This window comes from Bufo gargarizans, chromosome 6 (assembly GCF_014858855.1).
Source record: "Bufo gargarizans isolate SCDJY-AF-19 chromosome 6, ASM1485885v1, whole genome shotgun sequence".
Lineage (NCBI taxonomy): Eukaryota > Metazoa > Chordata > Amphibia > Anura > Bufonidae > Bufo > Bufo gargarizans.
The window spans coordinates 235985632-236003750 of record NC_058085.1 but is presented as its reverse complement, the minus strand read 5'-3'; the positions used below and the strand labels follow the sequence as shown (position 1 = coordinate 236003750).

At 46.0% G+C, this 18119-nt stretch overlaps 1 protein-coding gene across 1 annotated transcript in view; it reads right to left on the bottom strand.

The window, feature by feature from the left end:
• Positions 1 to 4982: 4982 nt before the first annotated feature.
• LOC122939801 overlaps positions 4983 to 18119 on the bottom strand; it is a 114303-nt gene continuing 101166 nt past the window's right edge. The window contains exons 14-15 of the mRNA XM_044295956.1: positions 5199 to 5242; positions 4983 to 5111 (exon numbers count right to left, since the gene is read on the bottom strand). Of these exons, the coding sequence (XP_044151891.1) occupies positions 5093 to 5111; positions 5199 to 5242 (63 nt within the window). The 3' untranslated portion in view covers positions 4983 to 5092. The remainder of the gene's footprint in view (positions 5112 to 5198; positions 5243 to 18119) is intronic.

The following is an 18119-nucleotide window of genomic DNA, read 5'->3' as shown; positions in this document are numbered from 1 at the left end:
TGCTCCAGTAACAGCGTTCCCCGGCTGAGATCGGGGAACCTGTTATATTGATCTAATAGGCTGAAGCCTCAAGCAGGCTTCGGTGCCTATTAGATGACTATAACAATACAGGCCACTAGGTGGCAGCATTGTATTGGTATAGTGCAAATTAAGTGTTCAATGGTGTCTATATATAGACATCAATAAACACAATAGGAAATCTAATAATTGCCAGTTATTGTCACCCAAGGTGACTTAAAAAAAGTAAAAAAAAGTTTTTGCAAATATAAAAAAATAAAAGTTCAAATCACCCCCCTTTCCTTAAAATAAAAATACTTAAACAATAAAAAAATAAACACCATGGGCACTGCCCCGTGCGAAAATCCCCAAACTATAAAAATATAATAATATTAATGGCATACTGCAAATGGTGTAACAGGAAAAAAAATAAAAACAGCCAATTTGCCATTTGTTGTCACTTCAACTACCCAATCATTTTAGTAATAAAAAGTGATAAAAAAGTTGCACACACTTCAAATTGGTATCACTGAAAAGAACAGATCCTCCAGCAAAACATGAGCCCGTACACATAACTACAAAAATATTATAGGGGTCAGAATATGGTTATAAAAAAAAAAAAAAATCCTCAAAGGTTTTAATATTATTTTCATTATTAAAACGCAAGAAAAATTATATAAGTGTGGTATCGTTGTATCCGTACTGACCTGGGGAATGAAGATAACAGGTCAATTTTACCGCATAGTGTACAGTGTAAAAAAAAAAAAAAAAAAAAACTTTATCAGAATTGCGTTTTTTTCCAATTCTACCCCATTTGGATTTTTTTTACCGCTTCCTACTACATGGTATGCAAATGTAAATGATGACATTAGAAAGTAAAACTTGTCCCGCAAAAAATAAGCCCTCATAAGGCTATGTAAATGGAAAAATAAAAAAAGTTAGGACTATGGGAAGGCGGGGAGTAAAAAACGAAAATGCAAAAATGGAAAATCCCAGGGTCCTTAAAGGTTTAAAATCTAGACGTGTCAGGCAAATTCCGAGTTCATATTTGGAATCAGTGCGCTCATTTTAGTATAAATCACATGTTTTTCTCTCGGTGGCAAAATCATTGTTGCGCAGTGTATCTAATCAGTGGGGTTGCGACACCCCACCCCCTTGCTGATCAGCTGTTCCCGAGTAGCTCCGGCACTTTTGTTAATATAATTACATAGATGGCACGATGCCTGCCTCTACCCAGCTGGCAATGACTTCCAGTATTGGAGACTACACTCTTTATCCATCTTACAGACAAAATTCTGTGGTCATCAGTAGTGCCAGTTGGATCAGTAGTTGGATTATTTCCTATACATACTCCCACATAAGGCTCCATTCACACGTCCGTATCCGCAAAACATGGACAGCGGCAATGTGCGTTCCACATTTTGCGGCCCGCACATTGCCGGCACTAATAGAATATGCCTATTCTTGTCCGCAGTCGCAGACATGTTCTATTTTTTTTCAAGAACGGAAATGCGGACCTGGAAGTGCAGGTCTGCATTTCCGGAGCCGGGCCAAACATTGTGCAGCCCCATAGAAATGAATGGGTCCGCAAATTCCGTTCCGCAAAATTCGGAACAAAATTGCGGACGTGTGAATGGGGCCTAACTCTTATGTTATCATGGCCAGCTCGGGCTTCCTTCTATAGCCTTGGTTGAGGGGGATCTACAGAATGGCACTGTTCAGGTGGCCACAACTTTGGGGTCAAAGAAATCTCTAGAAACCATGCCAAAGCTGCAATCTTTCATGGTGTCTGGAGTCCAGACTTTAGTTTTAGTGATTTTTAATAGTCATTTCAGCGTCAAGAGGAAAATAAGTAATTACAGATACGGTCCTACAAGTAGACAGAACCCTTTAGTTGTTGACCAAGCCACAAAAATGTCACAGTAGGTGAAACATCTGGTCCACACACTGTAGTGTAGAGATGCGCTTTAGGACTCATTAACCACAGCAGAGCCATTTATAACAATTAGAATAGATATTATTTCTTAAAAGGACACTATCATCAGAAAGTGCAAACTAAAACACATTTCTCAGGAGCAACTGGAGAAATTAAGTTGATTACATTAAATTATATAAGGATCTTCTTTCCCTGAGATAATAAAAAAAATAATTATAATAATAGTTTTCATGCATTTTTAAGGTTTTGTCATATTTTATGTAGTTTAAAAAAAAAAAATTTGTACATTTAGGCAGCTAAACATTTAAGTTCATGTTTTCGAAGTGTTTACATTGAATTAAAATCAACTTACCTTGTAAATTCTAGTCCATTAGCTGTAAAGTAAATTTGCTTATACCTATATATATATATATATATATATATATTTACAGTACAGACCAAAAGTTTGGACACACCTTCTCATTCAAAGGGTTTTCTTTATTTTCATGACTATGAAAATTGTAGATTCACACTGAAGGCATCGAAACTATGAATTAACACATGTGGAATTATATACATAACAAAGAAGTGTGAAACAACTGAAAATATGTCATATTCTAGGTTCTTCAAAGTAGCCACTTTTTGCTTTGATTACTGCTTTGCACACGCTTGGCATTCACTTGATGAGCTTCAAGAGGTAGTCACCTGAAATGGTTTTCACTTCACAGGTGTGCCCTGTCAGGTTTAAGAAGTGGGATTTCTATAGAGCAGGCCAGGAAAATACAACTCAGATGGTACTTAACCCCAAATAGGTTAGCCCACTGTTCACCCGGCTACTCCCCGTTATGTTGGAGGAAATGTGGATCAGTTGGTACTCCCTTACACATGTGGTGGGACTGCCCTTACACCCGTAAATTCTGGCACGCGATGGAAGCTTTAGTTCAGCAGGTCACGGATTCAACAATCACTTTGACCCCCGCCCTTTCCATCCTGGGAATAGGCTTGGAAGGCATTTATTTCAAAATTAGATGGGTAACGGCCCATCTGATAAGCGCGGCGGTGGAAGTTACCTTGCACTCCGTCAATATCGGAAGTAGCTGAGTCCGTTAACCATCACATGCATTGTGAATTGATGTTTGCCTCCTCTGCTTCCATACGCATTCGCTGTCTTAATAACTGGATGCCTTGGTTATCTAGTCCTACGCCTTTGCCGGAATGTCTTTGGTGACTTGGGTACATTTGGAGGGTTTGGAGTGGGATTGGGGAAGGTGGGATGGGGACTTAGGTGGGGATTTCTATGCAATGTTACAATATTTGCTTCACCATGGGCAATTTTAACGTGAGCTTTGATGGGATCTCATTTGTTCCTTGTTATGTACTATATGTATGTTTTCTTTTCCTGAAAAATGTACTTTGCTATACCTCGCATTGTGATGTCACGTCATGATAGGCATGTATTGACTATATTATGCAAAGTATTCAATAAAAAATTATTGAAGATTAATAAGTGGGATTTCTTGCCTTATAAATGGGGTTGGGACCATCAGTTGCGTTGTGGAGAAGTCAGGTGGATACACAGCTGATAGTCCTACTTAATAGACTGTTAGAATTTGTATTATGGCAAGAAAAAAGCAGCTAAGTAAAAAAAAACGAGTGGCCATCATTACTTTAAGAAGTGAAGGTCAGTCAGTCCGAAAAATTGGGAAAACTTTGAAAGTGTCCCCAAGTGCAGTCACAAAAACCATCAAGCGCTACAAAGAAAATGACTCACATGTGGACCGCCCCAGGAAAGGAAGACCAAGAGTCACCTCTGCTGCGGAGGATAAGTTCATCCGAGTCACCAGCCTCAGAAATCGCAGGTTAACAGCAGCTCAGATTAGAGACCAGGTCAATGCCACACAGGGTTCTAGCAGCAGACACATCTCTAGAACAACTGTTAAGAGGAGACTGTGTGAATCAGGCCTTCATGGTAGAATATCTGCTAGGAAACCACTGCTTAGGACAGGCAACAAGCATAAGAGACTTGTTTGGGCTAAAGAACACAAGGAATGGACATTAGACCAGTGGAAATCTGTGCTTTGGTCTGATGAGTCCAAATTTGAGATCTTTGGTTCCAACCACTGTGTCTTTGTGCGGCGCAGAAAAGGTGAACGGATGGACTCTACATGCCTGGTTCTCACCGTGAAGCATGGAGGAGGAGGTGTGATGGTGTGGGGGTGCTTTGCTGGTGACACTGTTGGGGATTTTTTCAAAATTGAAGGCATACTGAACCAGCATGGCTACCACAGCATCTTGCAGCGGCATGCTATTCCATCCGGTTTGCGTTTAGTTGGACCATCATTTATTTTTCAACAGGACAATGACCCCAAACACACCTCCAGGCTGTGTAAGGGCTATTTGACCATGAAGGAGAGTGATGGGGTACTGCCCCAGATGACCTGGCCTCCACAGTCACCGGACCTGAACCCAATCGAGATGGTTTGGGGTGAAATGGATTGCAGAGTGAAGGCAAAAGGGCCAACAAGTGCTAAGCATCTCTGGGAACTCCTTCAAGACTGTGGGAAGACCATTTCAGGTGACTACCTCTTGAAGCTCATCAAGAGAATGCCCAGAGTGTGCAAAGCAGTAATCAAAGCAAAAGGTAGCTACTTTGAAGAACCTAGAAAATGACATCTTTTCAGTTGTTTCACACTTTTTGTTATGTATATAATTCCACGTGTTAATTCATAGTTTTGATGCCTTCAGTGTGAATCTACAATTTTCATAGTCATGAAAATAAAGAAAACTCTTTGAATGAGAAGGTGTGTCCAAACTTTTGGTCTGTACTGTATATATATATATATATATATATATATATATATATATATATTTATATATATTTAAAGCTTCAAGATATTTGATGATAGTGTTATTTTAACAGAACATTTATGAACATAACAGAAACATATAAATATAAATATTGCCTCAGTCTTTAAATACAAAACCAGTAATGTTCTGGTGTCATTGAGTCTAGTCTTCAATCCATAACATAGGGAGACAGAAAGTTCTTTTTGGCAATTATAAAATCTATTTTGCTTTCAATGTCAATGAGTTTAGAGAAAACCTCTGCATTACTTGGTTCCTGGCCTATCGATGGCTGTGGACTACAAGGGCCAGGAGTTTCTTCATGACACGCTGTGCTTACATCTTGTTCCAGTTCCTGTTTTTAAAGATATTACATTAGTATAAAAATGAAAAGTGGGTCAATCATCAGGAGCATGGCCACAAGCAAATTTTCTTGGCTCACCTGAAGAAAACGCTGTCTTTATATAGTACATTGGGGCCTCCGTTCTGCAGAAATTAAAGTTTTGACGTTTATGCAAATTAGTAGTCCTACTGACCGAGAGAGTTCGGTGCACATAAGAGCCACCCCTTCACCCCCAACCCTTCCCTATGAATGTTAATTGACAGGCTCAAGCATTGCATATGTCATCTTGCCTTTCCCTGTCTTTTTGTGCGAGCACCCTGGTGGAGATTTATCATACTGGTGTAAAGAAGAACAATACTCGGAGCAGATTGATAGGTCCAATCAAGACGTCTGGACCCTTCAATCAAAGGTGAGGGAGGAGTCTCTTAAGCAGCGGGAACATCACCTCAGTGCTTCAGGAAGCGGATTTTGAACACATTTGATAAGTTGAAATCTATTCACCCTATTCCCTCATCCCCTAACTGTTTCTCAGTTCTCCTGAGGATTGGCCATCAATGTCCTGATGCCTGAAAGCCTCATTAACTATCTAATCTTGTAGTGGGTGCATGATTGCCATTTATTACCACTTTTTTCTCTAATAATTATTCACTTGATGACACAAATTGATAGGCTAGCCTTAGGATAGACCATCAATATTAGATTGGTGGGGGTCTGACTCTCAGATCCCACCTTTCATTTTTAACATCTCCTTTGGAAAATGAAAGGTGGAATCTGGTTGCTATGGGCAACTAAGTCAGTTCTATTTTACTCCAGTAAGATAAATCTCCCCCCCCCCCCCTTGTTCACACAACGGCTCATACGCAGTACTGCCCAGAGGCTCTGATGGGATGGAAACAAGACTTGTATTTGCATCATTTTCTGAAGTCACTCCATGTATTCTACTTCCTGCCCTGGCTCTTCCTCGCACAGCAAACAGCCTTGCTTGACTTTCCCAGTCAGACCATTGAACTAAAGAGCGTTCGTAGGAATGCTCAATAGGCTGGGTTCACACCAGTTATTTGCATTAGTTATTGTGAGCCAATACCAGATACGGGTCAAAAACACAGCACAGATGCAGATCTTTACATTAGGCCTCTTTCACACGAGCGTGACGGATTAGGTCCGGATGCATTCAGTGAAACTCGCACTATTTTGCAAGCAAATTCAGTCAGTTTTGTCTGCGATTGCATTCTGTTTTTTCCGCCCGGGTGTAATGCGTTTTGATGCGTTTTTCACGCACGTGATAAAAAACAAACAACATCTTTTAGCAATGATCAATGAAAAACGCATTGTATCCGCACTTGCTTCCGGATGCAATGCATTTTTCAATGAAGCCCCATTCACTTCTATGGGGCCAGGGCTGCGTGAAAAACATAGAATATAGAACATGCTGTGTTTTTCACGCAATGCAGAACTGATGCGTGAAAAAAAACGTTCATGTACTCAGACCCATTGAAGTGAATGGATCAGGATTCAGTGCGGATGCTATGCGTTCACGTCATGCATTGCAACCGCGTGGAAAACTCGCTCGTGTCAAAGGGGTCTTACACCTGGTCTCTGAGGAGGCGTCACTACTGGTTTTGGCTTTGGCTCACAATAACTGATGGAAATAACTGACGAAATAACTGAAGTGCGAATTCAGCTTCAGCGATGATCTGGCAGTGTAATACTACTGCCTATTACCTGATAAACAAGCAAACGCTTGTCCATCGGGCAAATGGAATCTGTCAACAGGTTTAAAAATCATTGTTTGCTGGCAGCAGATCGTGCTGTGTAATCACTATCTCAGGGGTACTCAACTGGCGGTTGCTAGCTGTCCGGACCCCTGCATGCACCCGGGTTCCAGCTCTCAGGGGGTGCCACAGCCCAGAAGCAATGAGCGCTTCCATCAATACAGACGGAAGCGCTCATTGCTGGAACGCTGGGAGCTGCGGTCCTGTCACTTACCACTCTGCTCCCCGCGCTCCTCCCCTCCTTCAGGCCAGCGGCTCTCTGAATGGTGAAGCAGGAAGACTTTTTCCTGCTTCCTCATTCAGCCCGCAAGCACAGATCTGGCGGTTGGCGTGTGTGGGCGGAGCCTGAAGTCCGGAAATCTGCATAAGCCCCGCCCACACCATGCTGCAGAGTGATCTGTGTCTGCAGGGGAGAGAGGACTGTGAGCTTCAGGAACGGGACAAGGTGAGTAGGTACTGTGTTTTGTTTTTTTGTTTTTCAACACAGAGGGGGCAAAATAGGCATTTCTACTCTGAAGGGGGCACAATGGGCATTGTGAATGTGAAGGGGGCACAATGGGCATTTCTACTCTGGGGGGCACAATGGGCATTTCTACTCTGGGGGGCGCAATGGGTATTTCTACTCTGGAGGGGGCACAATGGGCAATTCTACTCTGGAGGGGGCATAATGGGCATTGCTAATGTGAAGAGGGCACAATGGGCATTTCTACTATGGTGGGGGCATAATGGGCATTTTTTACTCTGGAGGGGGCACACTGGGCATTGCTAATGTGAAGGGGGCACAATGGGCATTTCTACTATGGAGGGGGCACAGTGCACAGAGGGCATTACTACTCTAAAGGGGGCACAGAGGGCATTACTACTATGAAGGGGGCACAGAGGGCATTATTACTGTGAAGGGGGCACAATGGGCATCACTAGCACAGAGGGCATTACTACTATTAAGGGGCACAATGGGCATTATTACTTTGAAGGGGGTACAATGGGCGTTACTAGCACTGAGGGCATTACTACTATTAAGGGGGCACAATGGGGATTTCTCTTATGGAGGGGGCACAGAGGGCATTATTACTGTGAAGGGGCACAGATAGGGCATTACTACTGTGAAAGGGGCAAAGAGAGGGCATTACTACTATGAGGGGGTACTTAGGGTATTCATACTCTGTGGGGAGGAACTAAGGAGGCATTGCAAAGTGTCAGAGGCACTAAGGAGCATCGTAATGTGTGGGGGCACCAAGGGATCACCCTGCTGTGAAGGTGCACTTAGAGGTATCACACTCTGTGGAGCACTAAAGAGATATCATACTGTCTAAGGGGCATTCAAGGGGCATAATTATTGTTAGGGGGCACTGAAAGGACATTCCTACTGTTTGGTCGGCAGAAAGAAGATTAGGTGGGCTTGGAGGTGTGGATTATTGTAAAAAAAATTATAATAATGCAGCGCTACACGCCAATGGTGTTTTCCCTCCTTGTATTTTTTTTTGTTTTGCGGCTCGGACCTTCATCCTACGGCAGACTCGGCTATGTGGACCTTTACAAAAAGTACTTGAGTACCCCTGCACTATCTGTTGCTGGCAATCAGTGATCACTATGGGGAACAAAGATGGCATTAGCGATCACTCCTCCCTATGCTGAGGAGGAGATCGCTGCACGTAATAGCAGCGGTTTCCTCTGCTAACGAGCAGGCAATTGTCAGGAAAGAACGCTTCCCTTACCGACAATCACCTGCCCTATCTACAGGTGTAATACAGCCTTTACTGTCACCAGAGAGGGAAGTGGGTGAGTGGCTCAATTAAAGCATCACACATTACACTGATGGCATCTTTATTCAGGCCTATCAAAAGGACAAACAAGCTCATACTGTTATCTCAATTCTAATCATCTACAATTTTATGGCAGACGGGAGGCTTGTATCATTGCATTAACCTTCTTTAATGCTCAAATAGCAATATTAATATACAACTATAATAGGACACTTCAAAAGAGAAAAAAATATGTATGTGTACATCAGATTCTGCATAGAAACAGATATTCAAATGAGGAGCTGAGGCATCCAATCACGGTTTGATCCTTAGTCTATATAAACTTCTGTGCTGCGTAGCTCCACCTCTTTCTTTATTGCTCTTTAGAAGACAGATAAGTACAAAACTGTGTCCTCTCATATATGTATAATTGTACTCCTTTCTCTCCTGTCAGATGCCGAACATTCTGACAGGAGATACATAACTATCTAGCTCTATCCTATCCTAGCCTGCCACCTACAGCACCCAAATAGTAATACTCCTACTATAACTACTATTTAGTGTTCAATACAACATAAGGGTTGATTTTTAACTCTTATTAGATTAGGGTTCTTAATTTACCTCATTAATATATATATATATATATATATATATATATAACACTATATATACCTCTTCAGAACATGTCTGATGAGTGTGTGGAAACGAGGATGGAGCAGGAAATACATACACCTGCATTTGAAGGAATTTCAGTTAACGCTATTAAAGAGTTAGTTGACAAGTCTATAAAACAGGCCCTTGGATCGGCTATATAATCGCTTAAGGATAATATCAATAAATCTGTGGCCAGGGCGATGTCAAAAGCTAAACAGGTCTCTGAACCCAACACCCATCTTTCGACGCCTTCCGACCAATTTTGGTCAGCAAACAATTCGACCACACACAGACCTGGGAAGTCCACCCGGAAGCGTCAAATTACGGACAATGATGACTCTCCTACTAAATATATGGCAGGAGAAAGTATAAATATTTCTAAGACCCTGTCTCACCACGGTGGTCCAACCAAACAATCTCTCCCCTCACGTTCTAGACCCTCGGTTCCAAAGAAAGAATGTCTTAAGCGGGCACATACATCTTCTAGATGCAATAAACCGGATTCATATGTTGATTACTCTAGCTAGGAATCATCCGCAGCGTCTAATTCCTCAGATACGGAATATGCTTAGTGAGGAGGCTAAATATGATTGTTTGGATGAAGAATCCCCTATACCAGAAAATTCTGGTTCAGTTATATTATATAGATATATATAACTATGGGTTTACCCTTTTTTTTACACCAAGCCAAATAAAACACCCCAGATCAGGGGATTGGGCTCCGCTACCCCAATGTCATGGTCTTACCTTCTTGCTGCTCTCCTTCGTTTGACATGTGCTGGCGGCCATCTTGGTTTCTGGGTTTCTTGTAGCCTTCCACCCTGCAGCTTCTCCTTCCCACTGGGAGGAGCTGGATGCCTAGCTCATATATATAGGAGGTCTGTGGCTTCAGTTCCTTGCTTGGTCCTCCTGTGTTCACATGCTTCTAAGACTGCTGCTGCTTCTGGTTCCTGATCCTGGCCTCGTCTGACTACCCTGCTGGTTCCTGATCCAGGCTTCGTCTGACTACCCTTCTGGTTCCTGATCCTGGCCTCGTCTGACTACCCTGCTGGTTCCTGATCCAGGCTTCGTCTGACTACCCTTCTGGTTCCTGACCTCTGGCTTCGCAAGACCCTGCTTCGGTTTTGCCATCCGTTTGGACTTTTGCCTTACAGCTTGATTTTCAATAAAGCCTTCTTATTTCCACTTACCTCTTGTTGTACGTCTGGTTCATGGTACCTTGACATTAGGACCAAGCCATGAATTCTGACGGTACAGGGCCATCCTCGCTACCTACGCTGGTTGCCAGACTTGATCAGCAGGATCACCTGTTGGGTCGGTTCGCTGTGGCGTTGCAAACCCTGCTTGAACGCACGGCTCATTTAGCTTCCGTTGCCGATGGGTCGGTTGTCGCTCCTGGGCCCGCTCCTACTGCCGCTCCGGTTGTTGCGCCAGAGTCTACCCCGACACCTGTTGCTGCGCCTGCGCTGTTTCGGGGTATGACCGGTTCTGCCCCCCTTCCAGAGCGCTTTGGGGGAGAGCCAACTCAGTGCCGAGGTTTCCTTAACCAGGTGGGCATTTATTTCGAGTTGCTGCCACATGCCTTTCCTACTGAGAGATCAAAGGTGGGCTTCTTGATCTCGCTGCTCTCGGACAAGGCCTTGGCCTGGGCCAGCCCTTTATAGGAGAACAACAATCCGGTGGTTGCCGAGTTTTCCGGTTTTGTTGCTTCTCTTCGGAAGGTATTCGATGTGCCGGCTCGTGCTGCCTCTGCTGCGAAGCTCCTTATGTCCATCAGACAGGGTTCACGATCCGTAGCTGAATACGCCATTGAGTTTCGTACCCTGGCAGCAGAGGTGGGCTGGAATAATGAGGCTCTGGTCGCTGCTTTCTCTCATGGTCTCTCGGATGCCTTGAAGGATGAGGTTGCAGCTAAGGACCTACCAGTGGAGCTCGAGTCTCTTATTTCTTTCCTGATTTTGATTGACACCAGACTCAGGGAGAGACCTTCCTTTAAGGAGAGCCTGCGGAGGTCTTCTAACAGATTGGCGCCTACGTTTGCTGTCCCACCCGTGCCTCCCTCTCCTCCCACGCCTCCTGGGGATGACTTGTCTGGGGGTGAACCCATGCAGCTGGGGTTTGCTCGCCTGTCCGAGGGGGAGAGGGTACTCCGGAGACGCGAGGGCCGATGCATGTACTGTGGTCTCGGTGGGCATTTTCGGTTGGCATGCCCGAACCGTCCGGGAAACGCTCGCACCTGAGATCCTGTCGGGGGCAGATCTTGGGTGGAGTCTCCTCGTCCCCGGTTTCCCGTGTTGACAAACCACTGATTACTGTTGTCCTCTCCTGGGTCGGGGGCTCGGTGACGACCCAGGCGTTGGTGGACTCTGGTGCTGGTGGTTTGTTCATTGATAGTGTGTTCGCTGCCGCCAATTCCATTCCTCTGCAGCCTCGAGGTTCCCCACTGGCTCTTGAGGCGATAGACGGCAGACCCCTTCTGCCGCCACACGTGACTCATGAGACCCTTCCAGTGGGGATGGCCATTGGTGCCGTTCACAGAGAGTCGGTCTGTCTCCAGGTTATTTCGTCTCCACACTACTCGGTGGTCTTGGGGTACCCCTGGCTCCAGAAGCATAATCCGACTTTCGATTGGAGATCGGCCGAGATCCTCTCGTGGTCACCGCAGTGTGGGGCTAGTTGCATCCATGGGCCTGTCAAGTTGCTGTGTACTTCCTCGGACTCTCTGTTGCCTCCTGAATACGAGGAGTACCGGGATGTATTCGATAAGGTGCGTGCGGTTGCCCTACCTCCGCACCGCCCATACGATTGTGCCATAGAGTTACAATCTGGTGCCGTTCCTCCTCGTGGCAAAGTCTATCCACTGTCGGTAGCGGAGAATGAGGCCATGGAGGAGTACGTGAGGGAGGCGCTTTCACGCGGACACATTCGCAAATCCTCGTCCCCGGCAGGGGCTGGATTTTTCTTTGTGAAAAAGAAGGGCGGTGAGTTGAGGCCTTGCATCGATTACAGGGGTCTCAATCGCATCACGATCAAGAACGCTTACCCGATACCCTTGATTTCCGAGCTGTTCGATCGCCTCAAAGGGGCCACGGTCTTTACCAAACTCGACCTGAGGGCGGCATATAACCTGGTAAGGATCAAGGCGGGCGATGAGTGGAAGACCGCGTTTAACACCAGGACCGGTCATTATGAATCCTTGGTTATGCCCTTTGGGTTGTGCAATGCGCCCGCAGTCTTCCAGGAATTCATCAACGATGTTTTCCGTGACCTGTTGCAGCAGTGTGTGGTGGTCTATTTGGATGACATCTTGGTATATTCTGAATCCATGGAGGCCCACATTCTGGATGTCAGACGAGTGTTGCAACGGTTACGGGAGAACAGGCTGTTCGGTAAGCTTGAGAAATGCGAATTTCACCGATCCCAGGTAACCTTCTTAGGTTACATCATTTCCGCTGAGGGGTTCTCCATGGATCCTGAGAAGGTTTCGGCTGTCTTACAGTGGCCCCAGCCCAGTGGTCTTCGTGCCCTGCAGCGCTTTTTGGGCTTCGCCAATTATTATCGGAAGTTCATCAGGGACTTTTCCAGACTAGCCAAGCCTCTCACGGATCTGACCAGGAAGGGCAGTAATCCCCAGGTCTGGCCGCTCGAGGCCATCCGAGCTTTTGAGGCTCTAAAGTCCGCCTTTGTGTCGGCTCCGATTCTGTCGCATCCCAACCCTGGGTTGCCTTTTGTCCTCGAGGTGGACGCGTCTGAGACGGGAGTAGGCGCCCTTCTGTCTCAGCGTAGAACACCAGAGGGTCCTCTGCTTCCTTGTGGGTTTTACTCCCGGAAACTGTCTTCCGCGGAGTGCAACTATCAGATTGGTGACAGGGAGTTATTGGCCATCGTACAGGCCCTTAAAGAATGGAGGCACTTGCTCGAGGGCTCGGTGGTTCCGGTTCTCATCCTGACGGACCACAAGAATCTGACCTACCTCTCTGAGGCCAAGAGATTGACACCACGTCAGGCCAGATGGGCTCTGTTCTTGTCACGTTTTAATTACGTGGTCTCCTACCTATCCGGTTCCAAGAACATCAGAGCGGATGCCTTATCACGGCAGTACTCCGAGCTGTCCGGGGAGGAGTCGATTCCGACTTCGGTCATACCTCCGAATCAGATCCTGGCCGCCATTCGCACCAGCCTGACCTCTCCCCTGGGTGAGCAGATTTTGGCGGCTCAATCTGGTGCTCCCTCTGGGAGACCCAACGGCAGGTGTTTTGTGCCTGAGGAGTTGCGCACTCGGTTGTTGCGAACCTACCATAACTCCAAGGCCGCGGGGCATCCTGGAAAGAATCAGCTGTCCTGGGCTGTTTCACGTCTGTTCTGGTGGCCTTCTCTACGTTCCGACATCGCCGCATATGTAGCGGCATGCTCCGTTTGTGCCCAGAGTAAGTCCCCTCGGCACCGTCCGTTGGGCCTTTTGCAACCCATAGCCACCGGGGAGCGTCCATGGTCACACCTGGGGATGGATTTCATTGTGGACCTCCCTGCATCCCAAGGCCATACGGTCATTCTCATGATTGTGGATCGGTTTTCCAAAATGTGCCACTGTGTTCCTCTCAAGAAGTTACCCTCTGCACAAGAGTTGGCCACGATTTTTGCCAGGGAGGTCTTCTGGTTGCACGGTTTGCCCAAGGAGATTGTGTCGGATCGGGGGAGTCAGTTTGTGTCCAGGTTCTGGCGCTCCTTTTGCTCCCAGTTGGGGATTCATCTCTCTTTCTCCTCGGCCTACCACCCTCAGTCCAATGGGGCCGCAGAACGATCCAATCAGGCCTTGGAGCAATTCCTTCGTTGCTATGTCTCCGATCACCAAGACAATTGGGTTGACCTCCTGCCTTGGGCTGAGTTTGCCAGGAACATGGCGGTGAACTCTTCCTCTGGGACGTCTCCCTTCATGGCCAATTATGGGTTCCAACCTGCCGTGTTACCGGAGGTATTCTCTCCCCAGGATATTCCGGCTGTGGAGGATCACCTTTCCGTCCTACGTGCTTCTTGGGTACAGATCCAGAGGTCCCTTGAGGTCTCTGCGCAGCGCCAGAGACTCCAGGCTGATCGCAGACGAGCGCCCGCTCCTTCCTACCAGGTCGGAGACCGCGTATGGTTGTCCACCCGCAACCTCAACCTTCGAGTGCCCACTCCCAAGCTGGCGCCTCGCTTTGTTGGTCCCTTCCGAGTGCTTCGCAGGGTAAACCCGGTAGCCTATGCCCTTGCGCTTCCTCCTGGCATGCGGATCTCCAACGTGTTTCATGTCTCCCTGTTGAAGCCACTGGTGTGTAATCGTTTCACTTCCTCGGTTCCTCGGCCTCGTCCGGTCCAAGTGGGCAATCGTGAGGAGTATGAGGTGAGCAATATCCTGGACTCACGCCTGGTCCGCGGTCGGGTGCAGTTTTTGGTCCATTGGCGTGGTTATGGTCCAGAGGAGCGTTCCTGGGTTCCCTCCGCAGATGTCCATGCTCCTGCCTTGCTCCGAGCCTTCCACGCACGCTTCCCTCAGAAACCGTTCTGTACTCCGCGGAGGAGGGGCCCTTGAGGGGGAGGTACTGTCATGGTCTTACCTTCTTGCTGCTCTCCTTCGTTTGACATGTGCTGGCGGCCATCTTGGTTTCTGGGTTTCTTGTAGCCTTCCACCCTGCGGCTTCTCCTTCCCACTGGGAGGAGCTGGATGCCTAGCTCATATATATAGGAGGTCTGTGGCTTCAGTTCCTTGCTTGGTCCTCCTGTGTTCACATGCTTCTAAGACTGCTGCTGCTTCTGGTTCCTGATCCTGGCCTCGTCTGACTACCCTGCAGGTTCCTGATCCAGGCTTCGTCTGACTACCCTTCTGGTTCCTGATCCTGGCCTCGTCTGACTACCCTGCTGGTTCCTGATCCAGGCTTCGTCTGACTACCCTTCTGGTTCCTGACCTCTGGCTTCGCAAGACCCTGCTTCGGTTTTGCCATCCGTTTGGACCTTTGCCTTACAGCTTGATTTTCAATAAAGCCTTCTTATTTCCACTTACCTCTTGTTGTACGTCTGGTTCATGGTTCCTTGACACCCAAGTAGCAAAGTATATTGCATCCCTAGCAAATAAACCTCTGGATAAGGTTGATCGCAACAAACTTAGGGCGGAGTGCCCTTGCCTGACTTTACCTTCTAAAGCAGCCGTTACGCCAGATATTGATCCGGCCCTCTCTAAGTATTTATTGAAAACAGGAAATCACCCAAAAAAGGGGATAGATAGATCTTTCAAATATATCCCAGATAAATTATTGGATTTATTAGGTCCACTGACCAAAATAATGAATATGGCAGAACAATCTACATCTACTGGTGAACCAGTTAACACAGAAGTGTTATGTAGCTGGGCACAGAGCGCTATGTGTATTCTATGGAATACCAATGCAGTAATATGCTCTGAAAGGTGTAATTCTGTATTAATGCGCCTAGATCCACAGCTAGTCCACCTGGCACATAATGACCCAGATCCTTCAAGTGAGGGTGTTTTGTTTAGAGATCCTTTTTTAAAAGATCTCAATAAATATGTAGGACTTTTTAATTCCCTTGACAAAGCCGAGACATCTCTTAAAAGGATTTTTAATCCTTGTGTTTTTAGAAAGGATGGTAGAGAAAAGGACCGCTTTCCCGGCCGGACTCAAGTCCCCCATTCATACAACAAAGGCCCCAACACCCCTCAAGAGAGGGTTCAATACCAAACAACACCCTACCAGCCTCCCCCATTCTTCCCAACCAGAGGAAGACCTTGGAGAGCACGTGGTAACAGAGGATATCCCAGATCTCGCCCTCCCACAGGTAGGCCTTAAAGGTTTCTCATCTATCTAAGATAACACTAGGGGGCAGGATCCAATATTTTTCCCACGTCTGGTCCAAGATAACATCCGATCACTGGGTACTCAATACTGTAATGAGATATCAACTGGATTTCATTACAAATCCAATACACATACATCTGCCTCACCAGATACGTTTTTCCAAAATAGACAAACAACTGGTTCAAACAGAAATAGAGGAATTATTTAAAAAACAAGCAATAATTCCTGTCCCATACCGAACACCAGGTTTTATAAGCAACATATTCCTGGTTAAGAAAAAAGATGGCGGTCACAGACCGGTGATAAATTTACGAAATCTCAACAATTTCCTTACATTTCAACATTTCAAGACGGAAGGTATCCATCTTCTATGGGACCTTCTACTTTACAACGACTGGTTAGTGAAGATAGCTTTAAAAGATGCATATCTTACTGTCTCTATTCACATTCTTTCCACCATTTTCTCCAGTTTCTATGGAAGGACCAAAAACGGCAATTTACTTGCCTCCCTTTCGGCCTTTCTTGGGCCCCATTGTGCTTCACCAAAATGATGAAGCCTGTGGTGGCACTTCTCAGAAGTCGAGGGGTTTGACTGATCATATATCTGGACGATATATTGATCATGGCCTCTTCCCTCGAAATCATTTAACAACAGCTACATAGGACCATAACTCTCCTTACAGATTTGGGATTCCTTATCAACCACAAGAAATCAGTTTTGATTCCTTCAAAAGAACTGGAATTCTTAGGATTCCTTATAAATACTCGATTAGACCTATTAAGCCAATAAATTAGTACTATACTGTCCAAAGAACTAATATCTTTAGGAAAACTCACTCGCATCGTAGGGTTACTTTCTGCCTAAATCCAAGCAATTTTCCCTGCACCTCTCCACTACAGAGGTCTCCAGAGACTAAAGTCTCAACATCTCAGAGAAGGCCTGAATTATTCGAATCAGATTCTGTTATCTGCAGAGGCCAAGTAAGAATTAACTTGGTGGCTCCATCATGTTCAAGAATGGAACTGGAAAGCGATTTTCGCTTCCAATCCAGACTTGGTGATAGAATTGGACGCGAGTCTTCTCGGCTGGGGTGCTCGTTACGGCCCATTATCCACAGGAGGGAGATGGTCAGAAACCGAATCTTCACTCCATATCAATTGCCTACAGCAGGGGTCAGCAACCGGCACTCCAGCTGTTGCAAAACTACAATTCCCAGCATGCTCCATTCATTTCTGTGAGAGTTCTGAGATGAGCAGAGGAAGTATGCATGCTGGGAGTTGTAGTTTTACAACATCTGGAGTGCTGGAGGTTACCTACCCCTGGCCTAGAGCTTTTAGCCAGCTCTTTTGCCTTGAAGAGTTTCACAAAACACAAATCCAACGGTTGTGTTCTTCTCAGATTGGACAACATATCGGCGGTTCAATACATCAACCATCTGGGGGTTCCAAATCCAAAACCTTAGCGGATATTACCAGAGACTTTTGGCATTTTTGTTTGGACAAGAACATTGTCCTAAGGGCGGAATATATTCCAGGAATTTCCTATTCAGTGGTGGATTGGAAATCCCATTATCTATCCAACTCCAGCGATTGGAGATTAGATCCACTGATTTTGAGAGAGATAGACGCTCTTTGGGGTCCTCTCCAAATAGATATTTGCGTTCCGACTCAATTGCCAGATCCCTAATTTCTTCAGTTGGCGTCCAGATCCGGACACTCTGGGGGTGGATGCATTTCGTCAATCATAGCCTCAAGGAATTCTGTATGCTTTCCCTCCTTTTTCTCTCATACCGAGAGTTCTTCTTCAGGTCCTACACCAGGAGGCTACAGTGGCTCTCATTACTCCGTGGTGGACTACTCAATCATGGTTTCCTCAATTACTGGGAATGACGATAGACATTCCGAGGATCCTTCCATCCCACCAATTCACTTTTACAGACCCATCAGGGAATTACCACCCTCTCCTTCTTTCGGCTTTTCTTTCTCTAGTGGTTTGGTTGATAT